Source organism: Anser anser (genome assembly GCF_964211835.1).
Source record: "Anser anser genome assembly, chromosome: 13".
In the NCBI taxonomy this organism is placed as follows: domain Eukaryota; kingdom Metazoa; phylum Chordata; class Aves; order Anseriformes; family Anatidae; genus Anser; species Anser anser.
Window position 1 is genome coordinate 3,292,909 of NC_139734.1, and position 19,489 is coordinate 3,312,397.

Consider the following 19,489-nt stretch of genomic DNA (forward strand, 5'->3'; position numbering starts at 1 on the left):
AATAATGAGATACACAATTCCCCGTGTAGCTGAAAATGGGAATCATAAGAATCACACAATATCCTGAGTTGGAACAGACCCACAAGGATCATCGAATCCAACTCCTGGCTCTGCACAGGAGCACCCAGAAATACAGAATCATAGACTAGATAAGGTGCTGAACAATTAAAATGAGGCTGCAGAGCACATGCCAAGATGGTCCCACTAACTTCAAGGAGAACGCTCAGCTAAGTGTCTCAGTAACAGTGTGACCATCTACAGGGCTTTTTTATTCCAGATTGCTCCAAGAAACCAGCCCTCTGAGGACAGATTCTGCCACCTTTCACATGATGAATAGTAGCACACTTGGACTCTGTTCTTATAGGGAAATGTCCTACCCATACTAATAGGGGCAGAATCATGACATATTTCTTAATGTTAATTTGGTGCCCAGTTATGCCACTGTTAATCATGCCAGTGACTCAGATAATTGCATTGATTTCAGTACTCACATGAGGAAGTGCTCACCAATATTAGAAATGCACGTTTGGGGATAGAGCTTCACAATCTATTTGCATTTCTGTGTGTAGAACAGTTAAGAGTTGTATCATTTCGAAGTGAAAGTGGTCTAATTTTTTCAGAGAGGGTTGTTTCTTGCAGGTGTTTTCTTGTCCTTGATTTAATAGAGGCCCAGTGCCCCCCTCCCCTTTTATGGCTTTAATGATATAATATTAAAAAAATAACAACCTAGATGACTGAAATTGTACATTAGCTATAATTTTATGCAAGAGCTCTTTCAGTACTTCCATTCCATCAGATTAGAGTAGATGGATGACAAGTACTTTTGTAGGTGGTTTTCTACCTCTTAATAATCTCCCTCTGTGAGTGAATCTGACATCTAGGTAGATGTTCTGAACAGTCCGTTATCTTTGCTCATATTCCCAAGTATGTGTGATATGTGTTGTTAAACAAACTCATCCCTATTTCAGCTTGACAGTGCTATGGGTTGAACTTTTGGATGTGAATGCAAAACTTGTTTAAACAGAAAAGGTGATTCTAAGCAATTGGAGAGTTGCTCATACGTTAATCCTCTTGGCTCCAATACTATGTTTATACATGACTTGAAGCAATTCACATCTAAGTTACCCTTACCAAAAAAATCTAATTTTTAAAGTGAAATCAGGTGTCAGTTCAGAATGCGACCTGTCTGGAAAGAAATGTTTGCTTAAAGGATGACTAAGGACCATCATCCCCTATGACCTATTAACAGCAAAAAGGGAAAACCAAGTCCTGAAAACCCATCTATTCAGCACAGCATTCGTTATAGTCAATTGTCGCTCTGACTGCAGCAGCTTGGCTGACACTGGTATCTCAACCACTCAGGAAGTTGTAATATATTACGAAGATGACTTGAAATATTGGCCTGAACAATAAATATTAATAATATGACTTCACTATTTAATCTTGCTGTTATTTTTGTAACGTTAACAGCTGTAATTCTGTTAATTCTACCGACTGATCTAGATTGGTAGAAGTACACGGTCACGCAGTCGGTACAACTGAAAGGACAGTGTCTTTCCAAGTATCTCTGCATGAAAAAATCAGTATTACATACAATGGCAGGCACCTGCAAGCAGGCAAAATCCTTTAAAAGAAAATCTCACTAAGCATGAGTCCTACTTTAACAAACTACTTGCCAGAAGACAACAGGCATGAGCAATAATTGTCTGAAAAGGTTTACACTCAGGGTCTGTTGGACAGAATAAGAGTACTGATATTAAACCCACTGAGAAGCACATGACTGCACATAATCTGCTCTAACAATCAAGGCCCTGCAACAATGCATGTTGTTCAGCATTTTAAGAAGTAATAGATGTGACTTGGAGCTACTGTGAAAGCTTTTTGAAAGTGTCATTGGTCCATGGTCGGGATTGATCCCATCCTCAGGTAGGGATTTAAATGGATCAGTCCTGGTGCTGAAGTTATTCCAAGGAAGCACATATTTGAATTAAGTTCTGCATATAACAGGTACCACTCTTCAGTCAATGTTTAAACAGCACCAGCACAACAGTGAGCTTTGTATTTTTGCACAATACTTTTAACTTCTAACAGTAGGTGCCTGATAATGAGACGGGAACCAGGAAGGCCCTGTATGGTTTTGTTTTCCTGCTTATTGTCAAAAATGGCCCTAATTGCTTATACTTAGATCAACTCTGTCAATTCAGCCTGCTTTCGGCAGAATAATGGAAGGCAGAATAGAAAAACATTCCCTTGAATAACAAATCCCATACTCTAGGCAGCAGTTTTCTCTGCTTTTATCCTACTTGCAGTTTAATAAAATGTAATTCTAAAAAAATGTAATGATGGTGACTCAGCTGCCTCTCCAGGTGACTTATGCAGTAACTCATTTCTCCTCAATGTGTGTTCTGTTCATATCTCACCTGGACGTCTTTTCACTTTTGTTTTTGACCATAAACTCCCATGCCCTACAGAAAGCCGGCATAATTCTCCTGGAACTGTGAACTGATAGTGCAATGTTAACATATGACATCAATCACTTGTCACATCCTCTAACAGGGATAATGACAATTAATTATAAATAATGAGAAATCCTGATACTTCACACCTCTTTACGAATCAAACATGAATTTTCTCTTGGGTTGCTCTCTCTTTGGGACCAGTCTGTGATGTTCTGACTGTATCTTTACTGTCTTGTCTTGCTCTTAAGGAGTCCTGTCAAATGTCTCAACCTCTTGCTTGTAAGGCCACTCCTGACACATATCCTTTTGCTATTACATACCTTTTTTTTTTTTTCCTTTTCATTACATATCCTCTTCCCCTGCTGACAGGACAAGTCCACTCTTGTGTTTGAACATTCCTTCCACTGAGATTCTAAGTTTCTTTTGTAACACTCCCTTCTCCTATGAGTATAGTAATTTTCCCTTTTTTGCCTTCCTCAAGAATTTTGCAAATCTTTGATTCATATCACAACTTGCCTCTTCTTCTTTAGATACCAAAAATTCCAAAACCACATTTGCATTTAGAGAAACAGAGATTCACAGTAATGAAATATGAATGACGTATAATTTCAGGCATTTTTTTGCTACATATAATGGGCACTACGCACAGAGCTTTTACATATGACAGGCACTTAAGAAATGATAGTGTTTCATATTGTAAAAGCTTGTACAACAGCACTGCTTGTCCTTTCTCATACAGTGTTAGTAGCAGGGTGTCTTCTGAAATTACTAGAACTGACTCAAAAAAATTCAATGTTTGTTTAAAACAGTGTTCCTTACAACAGGCACTTAATGTCATGGACTTACTCATACACAGTTGTCCATCCATTTTCATCGCTTTTGGTTGCTAGAAGTCCTGTGTTTCCGGGATATGTCATCAGAGCCAGGTTGTAGCCTTGGGCATAAACCCTTTTCAGAACCCCATTGCTGCTTATGGTCAGCCAGTACACCTGGCCGCCCGGCACCACGACCCACAGGGGTAAGCCGCTCGTGTCTCTGCGGATGTGCACTGAATTCCCATTGCTGCTGGTGATCGTGCCGATATCCCCTTCACCGCTGTAGGTGAAATTGTAAATATAGTCCCTCGTGATGAGGTTCAGTGTGTGCAGGTGGGTGCCATTGATGGTGAACTGATACAGTTCTTGATCTGCCGGTGAGGCAATCTCGTACATGTTCGTGTCACTGAGGTGAGCCTTGTTCCGGCTGACTGCACGGATGCGAACATTTCCAAGGTCTGCTACATACAGCGTGTCATCAGGAGAGACTGCTAGGGAAGAAGGTGCTTTCAGCTTTGCATCTTTGGCATATCCACCATCACCTGTGGGAAAAAATGGCAGTTTCAGTAATCTGTAATGTCTGTATTTAAGCTGAATCTCGAAGCCTGCCACACTGCTTCTCCTCAGGATCATTTACTTGTCAATAAAATAGTATCTTCTTCCCATTAACTAAACCCCCATTGTCTAAAGTTGGTGCAATTCTAGATCAGTCTCAATAAAGACAAACTATAAATTATCTAATTTACATCATTTCTGCTAACTCCAAAACCCTGTTGCTCAGGGAAGTATTGCATGGCAAAATGTGAAGGAAAAAAAATTATGACAGGTAAGTTTTGTTTCCTATTTCTTGCCTGTTGGTATGTAGTCTGAATAGAATTGTGATATAAATAAAACAGAAAATAAAAATCAGTAATTTGGTTAAAATGACAGTGAACCAAAGATTAGTTTGTACTTATTAAAAGCTCACACTACAGGAAAATAAATTATAATAGCCAAAAAGGGCCTTCAAAATCACCCCTTCTGATATTACTTGATAATTTACTTGGTATATATAAATACTGTGTATTTCAAGGTTCAGGGAGGATATTTGCATGACTGTGGGCTGTATATGCATATCTAAATGACTTTACATGGCCAGGATTTTGTGTAACTAACAAGAAAGCATATTAAGCCTCACTCTTGGAGAACAACATGTTACTGTTTCTATTGCTCCCCTTCTCCTGACCGAAAAATGCAATTTGAGGGAGATTTTCAGCATACCCTTTGCTGCCTTGGAAACAGACAAATTAGCTGGTCTCTCTGCCAGCCTGACCCTGCCTTTCACCAACCCAGCACTGGCACAATCATTAGATTTGCCACAGGTTTTATTTTTTGAACTGAGGGGAGATTCCCTCAATAGGAGCACTGGACAGCATCCTATTCAGCCCCGGTCAAACAGAGGCGTAACTGAAGCTGGCAGCTTGTGGCAAAGCTCGTGAGACTGATTAGCAGCTCTGGGTCAGGAACTCACCTCCCGTGGAAGACCGCTGACATTTTTTTTCTCTCATTTCTTGACATACTTAATGTTTTCTTGTCAGTAATTTACCTTTTGCTTGAAACAGGGGGCTTAAGAATTATGATGGTATTACGAAACTGAACAAAGTAGTTCTTGGAGATGACAAGATGATAACATACCGCATTCCTCTGTAGATGGGAACACTCTCCTTTGTTCTATCATTAAATACATTTGTATGAAAAAAAAGTCAAAATTAGTTTTGTTGCATTTAGGGGAGAGCTGTGCTGCTGAGAATGCCCAGGGGCGTGGTGTGGGTCTAGGACTGGTGGGCCCCGTTTGAAAAGCACAAGGAAGCAGACATTTTGAATAACATGTGCTTGTATCATTTAGCTAGGTGTGCCGTGGGACACGAACAATGGGAAGGTGTGAGCTAGTGCTTTTCACTGGATGTGGAACATTCTGGTACTCTGTGGTGAAGAAGGCTGCCTGATCCAGTAGCATTTAGGTGCAATCTGCACTGGGGCTGATACCATCTTCAGCATGAGTAAAGCTGACACAAAAAAACATACTTGGAGATCATTTTGAATTGTGTGTAATCTCTGTATTCAAACAGGAAAATCTAAACCCACCCAGAGGTTCCAGTGCCAACTGAAAGACTCACATCTCTGCACCCAATGGATTAAACAAAGAGCTGCTGATAAGGTTTTCAGTTTTCCAAGAAAACTGAACTATTGCTTAGTTCTTCTTCCTTCTGTCACTTTGCTGGTCTGCAGCTGTGCTGGAAGGTCTCAACAGACCCGGGACAGGAAAAAAAAAAAAAGTGTTGTCTTACCTGAAAAACAGTCACAATTAGGATCAATCTTGCAGTCACAATCTGATGGGGCTCCAGCGATTACGGAGATCTCACCGTTGGTTGTGACCTGTTGTATACGGTTGATCTTTCTTTCATCTGTCTCTGCAATGTAGAGGATCCCACTGTGAGACACAGCAATGGCTCTGGCTGACTCCAGGGTGGAATGGATGGCCACCTTGCTGACAATGAAGTGGTCGATGCCCGGCACCTGGCAGTGAATGGGGCGCCCTGCAATGATGCGCACGCGCCTGTTCTCAGAGATCTGCAGGACGATGTTGTTGTCCAGGATGTACAGTGAGTTGTCTAGGGGGTTCACTGTGAGGTCTGTTGGCCACTCTAGCCGCACCTGGGAAAACAAATTGAGGGGAAGGCAGGGAAAAGAAGACAAGAAAAAAAAAATGATTACAACAATAAGACAATTGTGTTCAACCATCTCTGATGACCATGTCATCAAGGCACTCAGTGGATTTGCCCACTGCTGCTATGCTACTATGGGCTACTAATTGTGTTTGGCAGAAAGTTCTAAAAGCATACTCTTTTCTGAGATCCAGCACCAATATGAAACTAAACTTGATTTCAAAAGTAATTTTGCACCCTCTGAAATGTATTTGCACAAGTCCATTAAGGACGGAACTTTATTATACCTTGTGCACTCATGCAAATAAAAGCATACACTTCATGTCACACCATATCAGCCAGAAAATTCTCCAGGTCTGAGTGTTATTGTTCCAAGGCTGCAGTCAACACTGGCAGAGTGGAAAACAGTTAGAGGTTGTCAATGTCCTAACACTTTAATTGACCGTTAGCACAAAAGGAAAATGACATAGTAGGAGAGTACGACACATTGCCACAATTTAGTTACCAGGCCAGAAACGTTAATAAGACTGATGTGCCATAAGAAATACAAGCTCATTAATTCTTTGTAACACAGTAATACACCAATATATCAGACTTCACATAATACAGTAGCTGAGCCATAATTACTTATAAATGATTTTGGTTTGTCAATTCAATATTTCAGTCATGGATTAAGGAAATTCTTCATACTTAAGGTGAGCTTTTTGCCTTTTTCCATGCAAGTGAGAGTACCAACCAAGCAAAGTTTCCAAACTGCGTTGGACGAGATGCTAGAAGAATGACCTCACTCGCCTGATGCTTGTTGCATCAGGATCTGGAGGAATATAGCATGTTCCCAGTTAGAGGTGGGGCAGTCTGTCACCCTGAAAGACAACTGGTAGGGAGGCTGCTGTCTGCAGAGCATGCTTGCCACAGCTTCAAACTCCTCCTATTGAGAAAGCTCAGTAAGTGGTGGACTGGGAAACAGCAACGGAGGACACTGGTCCCACTCCCCAGCTAATGGCTGATGGAGGATTTGGGCTGCAGCTTGTCTGTGGAAAGGTCAGAGAACAAGTGAGTTGCAGAGATTGCAAGACAGTCTATTTTTGTCTGAGGGTGCTTTGCTTGTTATCCTTTGTGAAGAGATGGCTGCTTTTATCTGAGTGGAATTTTTCTGGACTAAATATTTCAGCTATCAGAAGAGAATAAATGCCAGGCTAAAATGCAATGGATTTATATGCAGTTGTCACAGAAGCTTCCACTATTTCATTTACCGATTTGGTTGCTTTTTTTTGTTAATTTTTCCACTGCACTAATTAAAAGATCTATGAACGTAGAGACTGCAGATGCTAATACAATGCTCAGTGCTGCGGAATAACATATGGCGGAGCGTGTGGCCATTGCAAGCCACCTGCTCGCCTGGGGTCAGCTCAAGCACCAGGCTGAAGGCCAAGTCTTTGCCTTTCGCGAGCATCGGTATTTCCTGAACAACCTCATTTCCACGAGTACATTGCTGGTTTGATAATTGATGCTTTAATAAAGCGAGGGCACTGTGGCTACTGTGTCTTGCCCTGCGTGGTTACATGGTGCACCACATAATTACGAAGGCTCACGGAGTAATCAAACTCCTCCTCGTGCCCAGTCCATTTTACTAGACAGCATAATAACTGGCATTAAGACTAATGCTGTTGGGTTCAAGATCTCTTCTGAACCAGGTGGTAGAGTCATTCCAAATGATGATAAATGTGGTGAAACGGTTGGAAGCGGATTCCTCCCATAAAGGTGCTGAATTCTGGACGTGTGAGATTGCCTGGATTTCACCCAGTGTGTTAAGGCTGCTGTACACAGAGCTGCTAGTTAGTGTTTTCCTCGCTTCAGCTGAGAGCTCACTAGGAAGCTGAACCCTCTGCAAGGCTATTTGCAGGAAATTTGGAAGAAACATATCTGCAATGTACCTTTAATGCTGAACATTTGATTGCTCTATCAAAGCAAATGGATTATTTTTAATAGCAAACAGACATCCTTAACTGCAGTGCCTCCTTCACAGATCACTTTGCTGTAAAAATAATCTTTGATTAACCATAACTAGATTAGTAGTGAGAAAAACTTCGGGCTGAAACTACCTATTTTTACCATAATGACTCTGCATAACACCTACCATGTTTTAATACCTGGTTTTCCTTCATGGACCAGGCATGTTGTCTTTGCCCCAGTGACTAAATTGAATTCCTCCCACTGTGAAGGTATGTCTAGTGTCTTGCAGATAAACAGAGACTGATTTGGACCAAAACAACTTTTTCTCTGATAGATTTGAGGCTGATTTTGTTTATTGAGGTAGAACAAGCTTTTATGGAAATGTCCATTTCACTTGCAGCGTGGTGCCTACAACCCACGAAGAGGTTGAGCCTTAACAGCTGTCATTATCTGCAAGCACATTTGCTTTCATACTGATCACTTCTGTAAATCTAGCTGCATTATGATAAAAATAGGTAAAATTTGAGCTGGGGACATGTAAATAATTCTGGTTACTACACCTGACCTGTCACCTAGCTTTTTGCAAAGCTTGCAGAAGGATGGCTACAGCTTCTCATTCCTAGGTTTAAAGCAGTCATGGATGTATTAATGTCTAATCCCAGGTGAAATATTAAAGCTAGCATGTACCTGTCTGGAGGCTGCAGCATAAAAACAGCTGCTGCTCACTGCAAGCTCATGCTAGTGCAACTGGAGGGAAAAAGAGGCCAAGTAAAACAATCAAACATAGAAACAAATACAAAATGCTGAGCATTCTCAATCTGAGAAAGAATTTCACAGATTTAGAAAACCATCTGTATTGCTCTTGTCGGGATGTAGCTTCATGGCATCTTAAGCCTGTGTGAGCTGGGGCTGCTGCCGTCTCACCTAGCCCTTCTCCCCCTGCAGCCCCCACAGCAGGACTGCTCTTTAAGTGCTCCTGCCGTCTGTGGTCACACGTTGCTGGCTAAAAACTAATCACCTCAATCAGCTTAAGCTGAAGTGTAAGTGCACCCTTAGGTTCACTGTTACCTTAGGAAATCACTGGTTGTTTCTTTTCTTTGCGAGCAAACTGCCCTCTGGCAGATTTCTGTGACCAAACCATCAGTTGTGCTTCATTCAAAGCCAATAAACATATTACGGAGAAGCACTTAAATTCTCATCTGATATGACTGTGCCTATTAAAAAGTTTTTCCAGACAAAAAACTCAGTTAGGGTTAGAATATTAAATCAGTTAATGTATGTTTAATCTGAAGCAGAACTTCACAAGCCCCCGTAGAGAGCCGTCTCCCATATATGTATTTTTTTTATAACTAAAAATTGTGCCAACCACGAGTGTTTTTTCTGATACATGATGGCTTCTTTTTTTAAGCAGTGTACAGAAATGGCATTGCGGATTACCCCGTTATAAACAAAGAGACAAGATTTGTTCAGTAGCAGTCAGCACGTTACTTCACAGATCGAAATTTTCAGGTGACAATCCCGTTTTAGTTCACCGGAGATTGAGCATATGCAATGGAAATCAGTGCGGAAACAAGTGAACCCTTGAGCAATGAGACCTTTTGCATATAAGTATTAACATGTCAACTTTTCTGGGAATTCAGCATTTAACTGTCAACATAAAGGTTCCCGTTATATCTAATAATCAATGTCTGGTTTGAGAAGTGCAAAATTAACACCTACTGGTCTGGCTTTCTAATACATTTTTTCATGTCAAGTGTTCTGGAAAACACAAAGTGCACTAAGATGATTTCAATTTAAATGAATTCCCTCTGGGAGATCTACATTTAGGGAGATAAATAGCTCTCAGACCTGATTGATATTTTTTCCTTTCTTGCAAATATATTCATGTGTTTGTATAACTATCTACCTACCTATCTATCTGGTTTTGAAAACTTGAAATATTCCTCCCATAGTAAAGGATTAAAATTAAATAAATAATGTGAGTTTTTTTGCAAAGCAGCATTCACTAATATACTTCTTGAACATACACAAACACGGGCAAACATTTCAGTGTTAGTTCGTGAAGAATACCATTTTGCTTTTGGTTTTGACCATATGGCTAAAACTTGTGCACGTTTTTCACAATAATTTACAACTGTGGCATTTTTGGTGTTATTTGAAAGAAATCAGATCAAACACACTCTACAGTTCATATCAAAGTAAGAAAAGTAATGAGGGAAAAATTTATCCTTGTACACAGATGCAGATTTCAAGAGCTTAACTGTTCGAGGTGCTGGGGTAAATTTCACTAGGATAAACTTCATTTATCGTGGATTAAAAGAAGCTGCACAAATCCATAAAAAGGCTCCACCATTGCTTTGATTTCTTGCCATGCATTGCTTGTATGTTTTGATTCAACATCATGCAGTAGCATGAAATTCATGCCAAAATTTTTTTGATAGTCCTGACTGATGGATTACTTCCTATCTGTACTGCTCAGCATCAAGCACTTTTATTTATGCTAACTTTGTGTGCGTTCAGCTCTACGATATGCATTCGCAGACCTGATCACCACCTCCTCCATATTTCTCTGTTGCTGCTAAATTCGTTTTCTCATCTCCTCCTATATATACTCACTTCAGCTGCTGTTTCCAGTCCTACCCGTGTTTCACACCACAATGTTATTCTAAATGGTGTTTTACTGTTTTTCACTTTTCTGTCTAACCCCTTCACTTTTCTTCTCCTTCCCTACGTGAGAAAAGGCTTGGAGGAAGGACTTGCCCAGGTGGTCCATCAGGGATGAGCATGTAGTTTGCAAGGCTGAAGGAGACTGGTTCTGCTTCCCTGAATGTTTTACAGGATGTCTCACTACATATATTTCTCTCTATTTTCTCACAGTTGACAACCACAGATATTTTTTCATCATCTTCTGTCAGTTTGATCTCACTTCTGGGCTCTTTCTTTTGTTGACACTGACACTGTCAGCTCCTCTCAGCAGCTTAGCTTCTTCCTTAATGGCACACAGAGCCACAATTCAGCTCATGCGGTCTGACACAGGGGAACACTTCCCCATGGTGGGATTACAGCTTCCTCCCACGCTGAATGAGCCTTTGTTTCTCATGCTCCTGATGCTGCATATTATAAAATTCGGAATTATACAGTTCAGCTGTAGCAGCCCCTGCTCTAAACTTTACAAATATTGCTTTCTCTGCGTTCATCGTTCCCCAGTGCAAAACCCAAATAAATGAGTTTTGCAGCCCAACGACCGCTTTTTTCTACCCTAGGCTGGGAAAGCAGCTGTGGCACATTTACAGATGCAGCTCAGAGGTTTAAGGCCACCAGCTCCCCGGGATCATGGCCCGGGTACTCTGCCTGCCAGCCTACCTCTGCCGTTAATTATTTCCAGTGGATGAGGGAGCAGCGGAGGAGTGCAAATGCAAGGACCACACCACCGGTTTTCACTGCTCGTCTTCCTTTGCTTGCCACAAGCTTCGCTGTGCTCTGTTTCCAGCTCTCTTGTTGTTTCATAATTTCTTATGATTTTTTTTTTCTGTTTCACAACTTCAAAGACTGTATGAGGAATCTTGGGTCTACTAAATTGATAGGAAGAGTTGATTTCTATGGGGACAGGTTTCACGCTGCCTTTATTTAGTAACAGAAGATTATCCAGAAACACATAAGCCCATTGACTATGAAAATCAATGGGACTTAGATTCCTAAGCCATTTAAGTCTGTTTAAACATGGTATCCATGGTTTATACAGGTTATGAAAAAAATACTTTCTTAAACACCCAGAAGGAATTTAAGAAGTATTTCTAGCTGGCTGGTACCTCTGAGAGGAGGAATCTGAGACTCTTCAATTAAAATGTCTGAAAATAGACCATGAATTTAAATCTAACCCAAACGTGTCCTCAGTGCTGGAGTGGGAATAGCTGTCCTCCAAACACACCTCTACAGTTAATTTGCATGACCAAAAGGAGGGAGAGGGAGTAGCTGGAAATCCAGCTAACAGGACTATCGCTGCTGTCGCTCACTTTCTAACTTGCACTGCCAGGTACTGTGCTGGGAAGATGAGATGGCACAGAAGTAAGATTGCATAAATCTCAATACCTCTCTCACTAGTTTTGGCCTCATCTTTCCATTCTGGGTCCAGAATTTATGGATGCAGAAAGCCATTGTGCTGCCAATGCAGAAAAGGTGGGAGAAAGATCTTGAAAAGCTTAAATTGAGACAGTAATTAAAAGCTGTTTGAGAATAGTGAGAGGTGGGACCTAGTATGTTGCAATGTCTTTTGCTTTCAGTAACTCCTGAGGTTTATGAAAGCATCTAGCCTGAAAACTGAGAGGAAGAGAATATACACCGAAATGAAATTTCCAAAACTGAAAAAAACTCCAGCTCACAAAGAAAGCAAAAACCCTCCCTGAGAGCAACACCAGCTGCTGTGAACACATCGCCCAAATATTCTGGCTCTGCCCTGAACACTCAGTCAAACTCAAGACTTTTTTTTTTTTTTTTTTTTAAATTAAACCTTCCTACAGGCTTGTGCCCAGAATTCTGTGATTCTGTCTCTGCAGAATCGTGAGCTGTGACGGCAGTGCTACTCCTTGGGCAGCTCTCCCCTGGCCCTGGGGATAAAAAAATTTCATGGATAAAAAAATTCTAGGCATGAAAAGCAATTGAAATAATTTGAGTCCTTACTTTTTCAGAAATTATCATCAAGATTAATTGTTATCATAACATGATTTTCTGCCATCGATTTTTCACAAGTATTTACACAATAGATACTGAAACTGAGCAGAATCAGTGTAATCCAACTAGCTGTCATCTTGCATTGAAAGCAAATGCATACTGCTCTTAGGCTTCAAACAGCTAATAAAAGTACTTAGGCATCCTGCATTTTGCAGAACAAACAAGAAAACTGTACGCCTTGCAGAAATTCTACGTAACTATCATTTATATCGAGTAGATACTTGCATGAAAACTCACTGGAGAGTATTTGATCCTTGTCTGAGACTATAAGCAGGCATTCTGTTTTAAATTTTTGTCAGCTAAGGGCATTGGTTATTGCTGTGATGCATATTTGGATTTGCATTATCAGATTGTGCCAGAAAAGCATACAACGATAAAGTTTAGAACAATAAAGTTTAGTTCTCAAGAAAAATCCAAGATGTATTCAGAAAGGCTCTCAACTTCTCTAGCAGATCCTGGATCTCAGGTTCTCAGTATTTTCTAGATCTAGAAAGCAACAGGAGTCTCTCTACACAGTGCTAGATTTAGATACTTCTAGAAACTGTTTTATAAAACTTTTATTTTCCTTTATTCCTTAAAACCCAAAAACAGTGAAACAAATAGTATATGTTATGAATCCTCCTGGATGGGAGCATGCAAAAATCATTTCACAATGAAATGACTGGCTTACGACTAGGCTACTTATACCAAGTTTCAATCATCTGACCTCTCCTGATTCCCTGAATTTTTGACATACCCTTCATGAACCATTCAACGTGCTTATTATAGTTCATGCTAGGAATAGCAAAAAATGTTGGCTTTGTTGTTACCATTGATATGGACACAGAAATCTAACTCTGAACTGGCAAGAAAAATTGAAGAAGAAACACATATGGATGGAGGACGTAGAGGGTTTTACATCATATCATCACTTTCTCCAGTTTTCACCAGAGATATCTACATGCTGTTCAGTTTTCCATTTTGCTTTGAGCAGTTGATTGAATGGCTACTGAGTGATGTTCAGATGCTTATGATTTTCCTGCAGTGTGACCTACATTGCTGAACTTCATGAATTTATCCTCCAAGGCAGTGTATCATTTTGCATGCCGTTCCTGTCCCAGTGGAATCTATCAGCAGGAGATGAGGCCCAGTTTGTAAAAGCTGCATGTCCTTCAGACATTTTTAGCTAATTTGTTTGCAAATGTGAGCGCTATTGTCAGAGTAACATATTGCATAAAGTGCTGCTCTCTGTCATTCTGTTTGCGTCTCTCTGTGCCCAAACTTGAGAATGCACACCTATAAATGCAACCTCTGTATGGCATGCTACAAATGGATACAACCAATTTCTGTCTTTACATTTGCTTTTTTTTCACCCTCCACTAACACAGTGCCTATTCATTCATTTTTACTTGGCAGAAACAATGGTAGAAAAGATGCTGAAGCCAAGCCAGCACCATGAAGAGGAGAAATCAGGCGTTCCTCACTGCCATCTCCCAGGCACAGCCCCTTACTTCCGTGGTTGCCACAGCTTGCTTATGTTTGACTTCAGCAGCTTGTAAGGATAAATCAGTCCTAACAGTAATACTGGAGATACCGCTAATACCTCCAAAGCAACACTTCTCGGTACTAAAACCTTTTCAGCCTTTGTTTATAACTAGCTTTGAGACCCAACAAGTACCCAGACAGCAAGGGAACACCACCCTCTAGAGTTCCTTCATGCTGCCAGGCTTCAAAGTCCTGCCCTTTGTAAGCAGTTATTATTACAGGGTTGTTTTGACAGGATCTACAGACTTTCAGGTTCCCCTTAGCACCTGGAGCAATTTGCAGGCCAGACTGATCGCCATGCTGGCTTTTCTGAACCCCCTCCCAGCAGCTGCTGTGGTGCAATGCTTTCAGTCATGCAACCATTCCCACACTTGCTTTTATAGTTTCAAATGCAGCAGTTTGCAGCTATGTAAAATTTCAATGACCTGACAATAGAATTAAATGCCTACGTGTTTTTATTTTTCACTTACACTGGTTTTATTTGTTTAATTTCAGTAAGCTTTCACCTGACCTGCCACGGAGAGACCAAGAGTACAAAGCCCAGCTCTCACTCTGGTAGGACAATCTAACTCTGACTTAGTGCAATAATTTCTTTCCCTGCAGCACAAAACATCTCTGAAGGAAGCACACCATCACCTTTGGTGACTGTGGGCCTCAAAGCTCTCTTGTATTCAAGCTCCAGACTTATTTGGTCTCCCTCACCCTAGTTCTGCGCAACATCTCAAAATGCCCAAAGCAGAACACACTGGGCAACCTGAAAGATTTGGAATAGAGGCAATAAAGCCAGCTCCAAGTGAAGTTATTCACTTTATAACACACAAAACCTGCTGCATCTGTGCCTTTTACTCCACAGATTGTGTTGGGTTGATTGGTGAGAGGACGAGAGATACACACACTCAGTACCAGCCCTGACAATCTTAGAAAAATGGCTGAAGTAGTAATCACCTCCATCAAAGCACATATTTCTTAAATTACAGGTAGGCATTATTACTAGTGGATGTGGATGAACAACTGGATTGAAAGAAAAGAAGGGACACTGCCTACTTGGCTTGCCTCCACATGCTTCCACCAATACCTACATTCCCTTCTCATCAGTGGGCTTAGGCTCCTGGAAGACAGGGACTGGGCTTTCACTGTCTGACTACTTATGGTAGCTCTGCAGGACACGTGAAAACACATATACATACATGTATGTATATAGACATAGTTATATGTGCATATATAGGTATCTATTAAGTATAAATATATTCTTCATGCATACATTTTGTCCACTATGTCTCCTCAACAGATGAAAAAATCAGATATAGTCATGAATGTATCTCAACCATAGTCATGAATGTATCTCAACCCACCGCAGATTCTCACCAGCCTGGCAAAGCTGCACTAAAAATTTACAGCAGCGTAATTCAGCAATGCAGATACAGGACCTCTGCCATAAATAACTCATCACCAGACTCCATCATGCTGAAACCATATTAATCAGAAGATATAATCAAAGGCTACTTGTGCATACAAACTAAAATGTGAAGCAGCCAGAGGAACTGGGTGCTTGAGAAAGTGACAGGAGAACCTCAGAACTAGCCAGCCCTGGTTGCACCCAAGAACACTGACACAGGGCTGAGCTGTTACCTTCTTGCCAGCCATCTACTTCTTGCAGGCATTTCTTCTTGCAGTTTGTCATTAGGAAAAAAAAAAAAAAAAAACCATCTGTGAATAGCAAAAAGTCAGATAAAAATCACAAACAGCAGTCTGTCAGGTCTTCTCTTCACCTTGGATCACATGGAGTGTACAATGCTCCATTTCTCAACAGTGAAGAAAAAGAATGCGATTGCTGAAAGAGCTGATTAAAATGTACATAGTATTTTTACTCAGTAGTAATGCATTATTTATGGCAGATAATTGAAATAAATTGCTGTTCTACAGGTGACCAATAGAAGAAGAGCACTTCGGACTTTAAGGAAGAAATTGCAGCATGACTTCATCGCATGGTATCTCGCTTCTATAACTAACATTTCAAATTCAGTGATAGAATAATTTGATTAGAATATAAATTAGCTGTGATGAAATCATCCTGCTTTCTGTTTGATATTCTAAAAATCACATTATACACCTACAAGTCTGATTCATGAGCTCTCGCAGGTTCTTTTCCACCTTAGGTCCTAATCCTATGAGCCTCCTTTCTCTCAGTTCCTGTTAAAGGGAGGGTACTTAACCTCTCCTCCATCCCTGGGAAAAGATTATTTCATCTTCTACCTGAAGATCCTTTTTTAAAAAGGTTTTCAGCTTGTTTTTTTCTTCAAAGTATGGATACTAGTGACTGCTTTTTCCTGCATATGCTATTATCACTGGAATTATTTTGTACAGGTTTCTGGTTACCAAAGACTGACTACAATTATTCGAAGGGGGCTCATTTCAGAAAAGGTTTGAAAATGCCTCCATAGAGGCTCTGGCCCTGACCTGCTTTGGTCTGTCCTTCAGAAGCACATACATCCTTTTAGGATAGTTGCTCCCTGCTACTCACTTGCCACCCACTACCCTTTCAATTAAGCTTGGCAAAGCACCCAAAGAGAAGCCCTGGTTCCACTGAAGTCAGTGGCAAAACAGCTGCTGATTTTGCTGGGGCCATGACTTCCACTCTTGTTAGTTCCTCTGGTACTCCAGCAAGGGCAGAGAAGAAAGGACAAGAAATCAAGCAGCGGAGTAAAAAAAACCAGAGGATAGGACAACTTTATACTGGAAAAAAAATAACAGCTTTTCTGGACTACTTGATACATCAAGAATTAGAAAAAATAACAATAAAGCTCTGGAAGTCTCCTGTGAGGAAGACCACAAATAAAGGGCTAATAAATCATCGTTTGTGCTTTGTGTACTTTCTGTTCGGCGATTTCAAGCATACATATAAAACATGCTTCTGCAAAGCACTGAGATACACAGCGCAAGGATTCTGAATATTTGAGATGCATTAGTTATGCTTAACTAGAAGAGCATGGCAAAAAGCCTCACCCAGGTAGAGGACTAAAAGCAAATGAAGAGCAGTAGTTTTGCAATGCTTTGGTACAGTGAGAACCAAGCTGCTGCTTTTTGATGGCATGTAGCTCTCTAACACAATGACAATACTAAGTACCGGGTGTTAAAACAAGACAAGAAGAAAGCATTTTTTGCTTTCCACTTTTACAAGAATGCAGTTTAAACTGTCAAGTTTGTAGAGAAACTCCTAAAAAGACAGCGTGTGGTCCTCCAGCCTGTAATACTAATGAATTAATTGGCTCTCTGTAATCCTGCAGTTGCTTTGTGCTAACCTGCTCTCACCCTGGCTTGAAAGTACTTCAGCCTAGAATCATTTGGGTTTTCTGCCGGCAGCTCACTCCCCCTTCTTCTACCCACTCATCAGATCATGTTTCTGTCTTCACATTTTCCTTTCCTGTCTCCAAATGCACCCAGGGAAAGTCCTGTTCAGGCTGCTTGCTCCTATGAGCAGCCCCTCACCACTGCTCTCAAGTGAGGTCACCGTGTCCTGGCAGCTTTTTGTTCTGCTCAAAAGGCTTCCACAATGCCACTGAAGCATATTGTGCCTGCGCAGATGCTGGTGGGTAACGCCTGCAGCTCTTGTGACTGCGGGAGCAATGTCAGTGTTTGCTTTGTTGAGAAATAAACTACATTTTAAAGCGATTCTGCTCATCTTAACTACCATTTTGCAGCATTCTGTTGCTCACTTCACTATTTCATGGAGGTCTTCAACAGAACTACTTACTGCTCTCTCCTCCGCACCAGTCATTCAAGGCAGGCTGCCCAGGACATGGCATTCTTGCCACGTGTGTGTCCCTGTCCAGTCACTCCCCTTTAAACCCTACTCTAGGAATGTGCCTTTTAATTTGACCTATGTAAGCAAATTGCCCACATAAGTAACGCTGTCACATTTTTACGAGGGAGCAAAACATTTTGCAGTGTCACTGAAGTTTATGTGAAGCAACACGATATAGATGGTTCCCTCACATGGCGAACTGCTGAACAAAGGCTGATGAAGTGCAAATGTCAAGAAAAAGTCTTCAAACCAGACCTTTCATTTTGGAACACAGCAGTGACAGTTATTAACACCATCAATCAGGCTGGAGCTATTGCTTTGGCACAGACTCATGCCTAGTGGGACTGACATCAGCTTGAGAACAAGGCTGCGGTTACAGGCTAAGAGAAAGCTCTTGGGATTCATTTTCTGTTGCCTTGCAAATGTTTAGTCTCTCCATTTGCAGGGAATGTGCTCGAGATTGGTTTAAACTATTCCCAAACACTAACTGCACAGATATAAATGACTCGAGGTTCACAGTGGTGGAAATTCAGCCCACATATTTCTCAGGGGAGGAAAGATAGGGGACAAAATTGCAAGATGGTCGAAATAGCTCCTAATTCCCTCCTCAGCTCTCACCACAGCAATGGAGGCAGAAGAGAAACAAAGCTTATCGCTCAAGCTGAGGTGAAGTGTTTTTTCCTTTCACACAAAGACTCCCACAATGTCAATATAACTTCTATGATCACTGGATCTAATGAAGTCCGTTTTCTTAAGGACTTCTGTCTCATGGCTGACTGACTTGGGAGTTTAATAAGATCCAAGCACCAAATGAAGCTTCTCCTCTGAATGGGGCATTTATTAGATCCCGAGTGGAATCTCTGGAGTTTAATAAAAGAAAGCTCATGCTGCAATATTTCCTTTTGAAAGGGCAGTTTAGGTCTTTCTCCTGCAACTGGCTTAATATTTTTTATGGAACTTGTAGGAATGTAATTGCTGTGAAGGCTGGTATTCCTCCGCAAATTTGTTGGAAACCAGCCAAAGATTTTGATTTACTGGGAGGAAAAGAATACTGACAGATGGACAGACAGACATTCCCACACAAGCAATGCATTCTCATTTGTTATCAATAACTAGGCTAAAAATTGTTATACACCCTAGGGATGCAGCAAACACTATGAAAGTGGGCACATCTGTGGCAAAAAGCAACCCCTTTGCCTTTGATCTAGACCAGAACTGAATCCAGATTCATCAGGCAGCGAAACAGACTGAGGATCCCCTCTCTTCTCCTTCTTTCACTCTCCACCCCAGTCTCCTCCCTTAGTACGTCTGCCATGGCTTGTGCCCAGGAGGCTCCAACACAGGTCCTGCTGTGGGGTGACCACCCCCAGCCTGCCCATCGCTGGTGCATGTTCAGAGACCAGCCAGCAGGGCAACAATGTGAGAAGTCAGTACGAGTATTTCAGACCAAAACTTATGTCTGCGATTTAGAGTGCCTCTAATAGTCTTTCTATCCAAAGGGAA

At 41.1% G+C, this 19,489-nt stretch overlaps 1 protein-coding gene across 9 annotated transcripts in view; it reads right to left on the reverse strand.

The window, feature by feature from the left end:
- TENM1 (teneurin transmembrane protein 1) overlaps positions 1-19,489 on the reverse strand; it is a 332,069-nt gene that overhangs the window by 26,837 nt on the left and 285,743 nt on the right. For all 9 annotated transcript variants that reach the window (XM_083797987.1, XM_083797988.1, XM_083797990.1 and 6 more), the window contains 2 exons: positions 5,602-5,968; positions 3,306-3,816 (listed from right to left, as the gene is read on the reverse strand). In XM_083797987.1, the coding sequence (XP_083654113.1) occupies positions 3,306-3,816; positions 5,602-5,968 (878 nt within the window). The remainder of the gene's footprint in view (positions 1-3,305; positions 3,817-5,601; positions 5,969-19,489) is intronic.